Source organism: Chroicocephalus ridibundus, chromosome 31 (assembly GCF_963924245.1).
Source record: "Chroicocephalus ridibundus chromosome 31, bChrRid1.1, whole genome shotgun sequence".
NCBI lineage: Eukaryota > Metazoa > Chordata > Aves > Charadriiformes > Laridae > Chroicocephalus > Chroicocephalus ridibundus.
The window spans coordinates 40,760-47,158 of record NC_086314.1 but is presented as its reverse complement, the minus strand read 5'-3'; the positions used below and the strand labels follow the sequence as shown (position 1 = coordinate 47,158).

Genomic DNA, 6,399 nt, shown 5'->3' with positions numbered 1-6,399 from the left:
CACCCCCCCGCGCACACGCGTGCCGGTGCCGCCGCACACGCGTGTGCGTGCCCCCGCAGCCCCCCCGCGCTCACGCCTGCCCCCGCGGCCCCACGCCTCTCGTGTCCGTCGTGTCCCCCCCGCACACGCCTGTCCCCCTACGGCCACACGCGTGTTCCTGCGGCCTCCCCCCCGCCGCGGCCCGGCCCCCCCCCCCCCGGCCGCACACGCCTGCACACGCGTGTCGGCGCACGCCCGGCCGCCCCGGCCTGTTCTCACCCCCGTTCCCACGCCGCCTTCGCCCTCCCCGGCCCCACGGCGGCCCCACGGCGGCCCCACGGACCCCCCCACGGCCCCACGGACCCCCCCCCGGCCCCACATTTCCCCCCTCCGCCATGTTCCCCCCCCCCAACGCCGCCCCCCCCCCCTCGAGGGACGCTTCAAGCAGCTCCAAGGTGAGACTGGAACCCCCCCCCCACGCCGTGTCCCCCCCCCCGAGTCCCTCTGTGCCCCCCAAGTCCCTCTGTGCCCCCCCCTCGCTCCCGTGTCCCCCCCCCCCAAGTCCCTATGGGCTCCCCAGAGCCTCGCAGGTGACCCCGGGATCCCCCTGGACCCTATAGACCCCCCCCCCCGCGGGCCCTACAGACCCCCCCATGTCCCTGTAGGCACCCCTCCGGGCCGCATAGACCCCCCCTGGACCCTATAGATCCCCCCCGGGCCCTATAGATCGCCCCCAGTCCCCATAGTTCCCTCCCGGGCCCTATAGATCCCCCCCCCGGGCCCTATAGACCCCCCCAGTCCCCATAGATCCCCCCTGGTCCCTACAGACACCCCCCCGGTCCCTATAGATCCCCCCTGGACCTTACAGACCCCCCCCCGGACCCTATAGACAACCCCCCCGGGCCCTATAGACCCCCCCTGGACTCTATAGACCCCCCCATGTCCCTATAGACCCCCCACCGGAGTCTGTAGACCCCCCCCCCGGACCCTATAGACCCCCCCGGTCCCTGTAGACCCCCACTATAGGTGGCCCTTGAGCCTCTATAGGTGCCCCCCCCCGGTCCCCTGGGTCTCGCCCCAGACCCTATAGGTGCCCCCCGGGTCCCCCCCAGACCCTATAGGCGCCCCCCCCCCCGCCCCAGACCCTATAGGCACCTCCAGGTTCCCACGACCCTCCCTGAAACCACCGCCCCCCCGCACCCCCCCCCGCACCCCGAAACCGCCGCACCCGCACCCCGCCCGGCGCCGCCCCACACCCCCGCACGCCCGGGGCACATCCCCCCCCAAACCCCCCAGCCCCCCCCAGCTCCCTAACCCCCCCCCCAAGACCCCCAGTCCGCCCCCGAGACCCCCCAAACCCCCCGAGACCCACCGCGACCCCCCAAAACCCCCCAATCCCATCCCCAGACCCGCCCAGGACCCCCTAAAACCCCCCGATCCCCCTCGATATCCCCCCAGACCCCCCCGAGACCCCCCAGGACCCCCCCCAGGACCCCCCAACCCCCTCCACTCCCCCCAGCCCCCCCCCCAGCCCTCCAATCCCCCCCGAGACCCCCCCCGGCCCCCCTAAAACCCCCCGAGACCCCTCAATATCCCCCCAGACCCCCCCGAGACCCCCCAGGACCCCCCAACCCCCTCCACTCCCCCCAGCCCCCCCCCAGCCCTCCAATCCCCCCTGAGACCCCCCCCGGCCCCCCTAAACCCCCCGAGACCCCTCAATATCCCCCAGACCCCCCCGCGGCCCCCTAAGACTCCCCCCCAATTCCCCCAGACCCCCCCCAGTCCCCCCCTCAAGACCCCCCGAGACCCCGTAAAACCCCCCAATCCCCACCCGAGACCCCCCCAGGACCCCCTAAAACCCCCCGACCCCCCTCAATATCCCCCCAAACCTCCCCCAAGACCCCTCAACCCCCCCCCCCTCAAGACCCCCCAAGACCCCCAAACCCCCTGGAGCCCCCCCCCGGCCCCCCACGATCCGGCCCCAAATCCTCTTACCCTTAATCCCGGCAGGCGCCGGGCACGGCTGGCGCGGGGGGCTGCCCCCCCCCAAAGCCCCCCCCCCCGCCATGAAGGGGGCCCGGACACCTGGGTCCCTTGGGTTGGGGGGCAGCAGAGGAGGGGGGACACCCCCTGGACCCCCCCGCAGTGTTGCGGGGTCCCACCAGTGCTGCCCCATGACGGGGGTCCCAGCCCCATAGTAGGGTTCGGGGGGGGTCTCGGAGTGGGTGGGGGGGTCTCTGGGGTTGTGGGGGGTCCCAGGGGGTATGGGAGGGTCTCAGGGGGTATGGGGGGGGTCTTGGGGGGGTTTGGGGGGGGTCTCTGACCCCCTTGCCCCCCCTGGGACGAGCAGGAGGCAGTACAGAAGACCTAGGGGGAGTGTGTGGGGCCTCAGTGGGTATCTGTGGGTCTCAGGGGTGTGGGGGGGGGTCCCAGAGGGTATGGGGGGGTCTCCGGGGGATTTGGGGGTGTCTTGGAGGGGGTTGGGGGTGTCTCTGACCCCCGTGCCCCCCCCAAGACGAGCAGGAGGCGGTGCAGAAGACGACCTAGGGGGGATGTGGGGGTCTCGGTGGGTATGGGGGGGGGTCTCAGTGGGTATCTGTGGGTCTCGGGGGGGTGTGTGTGGGTCCTGGGGGTCCACGTGGGTCTCAGGGGGGTCTCACACCCCCGTGCCCCCCCCGAGGTGAGCAGGAGGCGGTGCAGAAGAAGACCTAGGGGGGATGTGTGGGGTCTCGGTGGGGTACCTGTGGGTCTCGGGGGGGTGTGTGTGGGTCCTGGGGGTCCACGTGGGTCTCGGGGGGGGTTCCGGGGGGTGTCTCTGACCCCCGTGCCCCCCCCGAGATGAGCAGGAGGCGGTGCAGAAGAAGACCTAGGGGGATGTGTGGGGTCTCGGTGGGTATCTGTGGGTCTCGGGGGGGGGGGTGTGGGTCCTGGGGGTCCGCGTGGGTCTCGGGGGGTCTCACACCCCCGTGCCCCCCCCCAGACGAGCGGGAGGCGGTGCAGAAGAAGACCTTCACCAAGTGGGTGAACTCCCACCTGGCGCGGGGGACGTGCCGCCTGGGCGACCTGTACAGCGACCTGCGGGACGGGCGGATGCTGCTGCGGCTGCTGGAGGTGCTCTCGGGGGAGCAGCTGGTGAGCGGGGACCCCCCCGGGGACGGGCACCCCCCCGCGGGCACCCCCTGGGACCCCCATGGGTGGGCGACCCCCTCCCCTGGGACCCCCAGCCCCTGAGACCCCCAAAACCCCCTTCCCTGGGAACCCCCCCTTCCCCGGGGACCCTCAGCCCCTGGGACCCCAGGAACCCCCTCCCCTGGGACCCCCAGCCCTTGAGACCCCCAGGACCCCCCTTCCCTGAGACCCCCAGGAACCCCCTTCCCTGGACCCCCAGCCCCTGGGACCCCCAGCCCCTGAGACCCCCAAAACCCCCTTCCCTGGGAACCCCCCTTTCCCGGGGACCCTCAGCCCCTGGGACCCCCAGCCCCTGAGACCCCCAGGACCCCCCTTCCCTGGAACACCAACACCCAGGATCTGCTTCCCTGGGACCCCCAGGACCCCCTTCCCCGGGACCGCCAGCCCCTGAGACCCCCAAAACCCCCTTCCCTGGGAACCCCCCTTTCCCCGGGGACCCTCAGCCCCTGGGACCCCCAGCCCCTGGGACCCCCAAACCCCCCTTCCCTGGAACACCAACACCCAGGATCTGCTTCCCTGGGACCCCCGGGACCCCCTTCCCCAGGACCCCCAGCACCCCCTCACCCACCCTGGGACCCCCGGCCCCCCCCATTTCCCAGGCCCCCCAGCCCTTGAGACCCCCAAACCCCCTTCCCTGGAACCCCAACACCCGGGATCTACTTCCCTGGGATGCCCAGGAGCCCCCTTCTACAGACCCTCAGCCCCTGAGACCCCCAGGACCCCCTTCCCTGGGACCCCCAGCCCCTGAGACTCCCAGGACCCCCTTTCCCAGGACCCCCAGCTCCTGGGACCCCCAGGACCCCCCTTCTCCGGACCCTCAGCCCCTGGGACCCCCAGGAACCCCCTTCCCGAGGCCCCCCAGTCCCTGGGACCCCCAAACCCCCCTTCCCTGGAACTCCAACACCCAGGATCTGCTTCCCTGGGACCCCCAGGACCCCCTTCCCCGGGACCCCCAGCCCCTGAGACCCCCCAGGACCCCCCTTTCCCAGGACCCCCAGCCCCTGAGACCCCCAGGAACCTCCTTCCCTGTGACCCCCAGCCCCTGGGACCCCCAAACCCCCCTTCCCTGGAACACCAACACCCAGGATCTGCTTCCCTGGGACCCCCAGGACCCCCTTCCCCGGGACCCCCAGCCCCAGGGACCCCCTCCCCACGCCCTGGGGGGCGAGGGGGGGATGTCTCTGACCCTGTGTCCCCGTCCCCGTCCCCCGTCCCCCCCCAGCCGAAGCCCACCAAGGGCCGGATGCGGATCCACTGCCTGGAGAACGTGGACAAGGCGCTGCAGTTCCTGAAGGAGCAGCGGGTGCACCTGGAGAACGTGGGCTCCCACGACATCGTGGATGGCAACCACCGCCTCACCCTGGGCCTCGTCTGGACCATCATCCTGCGCTTCCAGGTGCCACCCGCCCCGGGGGTGGGGGGCAAAGTCTGCTACGGGGGTCTTGGGATCTGCAACGGGGGTCCTGTGCTCTGCCATGGGGGTCCTGCCTCTTCCAGGGGGGTCCTGTGTCTTCCAGGGGCTCCTGCGTCTTCCAGGGGGGTCCTGCACCTTCCGTGGGGGTCCTACACCCACCACGGGGGTCCCTGACCCCATCGTGGGGGTCCTGGAATCCTCTATGAGGGTCTTGCACCCACCACGGGGGTCCTGGGATCTGCCATGGGGCTCCTGCGTCTTCCAGGGGCTCCTGCGTCTTCCATGGGGGTCCTGGAATCTTCCAGGGGGGTTCTGGAATCTGACATGGGGGTCTTGCACCCATCATGGGGTCCCTGAGCCCACCATGGGGGTCCTGCACCCATCACGGGGGTCTTGCACCCACCATGGGGGTCCTGGAATCTTCCACGGGGGTCTTGTACCCACCATGGGGGTCCCTAAACCCACCACGGGGGTCCTGGCATCTTCCACGGGGTCCTGCATCTTCTATGGGGGTCCTGCGTCTTCCGTGGGGGTCTTGCACCCATCACGGGGGCCCCTGAGCCCACCATGGGGGGTCCCCGTGTCTGTTCTGGGGGTCTTGCACCCACCACGGGGGTCCCTGCGTCTTCCATGGGGGTCTTACACCCATCATGGGGGTCTTACACCCACCACGGGGGTCCTGGCATCTTCCATGGGGTCCCTGCACCCTCCGTGGGTCTGTGCCCCCCCTACCCTGGAGCCCCCCCCCATCCCAGTCATCCCCCCCCCGGACCCCCAGGGACCCCCACCCACCCTCCTCACCCCTCACTGCCCCCCAACCACCCCCCCCCAGATCCAGGACATCAGCGTGGAGACGGAGGACAACAAGGAGAAGAAGTCGGCCAAGGACGCGCTGCTGCTCTGGTGCCAAATGAAGACAGCGGGGTACGTGTGGGGCAGGGGGTCCTGGGGGTCCCTGGGGGTCCTGGGGGGTGCCTGGGGGTCTCCGGGGGGTCCCAGTGGTCCCTGGGGGTCCCAGGCTGAGCCCTGGCTCCATGGCAGGTACCCGAACGTCAACGTGCACAACTTCACCACGAGCTGGCGGGACGGGCTGGCCTTCAACGCCATCATCCACAAGCACAGGTGGGGCAGGGGATGTGGGGCAGAGGATGTGGGGCAGGGGCTGTGGGGCACGGTGACGTCCCTGTGGGATGCGGGATGTGGGACCTGGGACGTGGGATGCGGGATGTGTGCTGTGGGGCACAGCGTATGGGGTGTGGGACGGGTCTGTGGGGTGTGGGGTGGGATGTGGGGCGGGCTGTGGGGCAGAGGATGTGGGGCTGAGCCTCTCCCGCCACCCAGGCCGGACCTGGTGGACATGGAGGCCCTGCGACGCTGCAACGCCCACTACAACCTGCAAAGCGCCTTCAACCTGGCCGAGCGCGAGCTGGGCTTGACCAAGCTGCTGGACCCCGAGGGTGAGGAGCAACCAAGGACGGGGGCAGATGTGGGGCGGGGGGGGATGTGGGGCGGATGTGGGGGGCCGTGGACTCACCCCATTGTGGCTCCGTTGCCCGCAGACGTCAACGTGGACCAGCCGGATGAGAAGTCCATCATCACCTACGTGGCCACCTTCTACCATTACTTCTCCAAGATGAAGGCGCTGGCGGTGGAGGGGAAGCGCGTGGGGAAGGTGTGGGGCAGGCGGACGGACGGACAGATGGACGGACGGATGGATGACGGATGGGTAGATGGATGGACGGACGGATGGGCGGATGGATGGATGGATGGACGGGTGGATGGATGGATGGATGGACGGGTGGATGGATGATGGATGG

At 70.8% G+C, this 6,399-nt stretch overlaps 1 protein-coding gene across 1 annotated transcript in view; it reads right to left on the bottom strand.

Moving 5' to 3' along the window:
* Positions 1–376, bottom strand: part of LOC134508075 (type 2 DNA topoisomerase 6 subunit B-like) — a 5,996-nt gene extending 5,620 nt beyond the window's left edge. Inside the window, exon 1 of the mRNA XM_063319166.1 lies at positions 359–376. Within this exon, the coding sequence (XP_063175236.1) occupies positions 359–376 (18 nt within the window). The remainder of the gene's footprint in view (positions 1–358) is intronic.
* Positions 377–6,399: the final 6,023 nt, after the last annotated feature.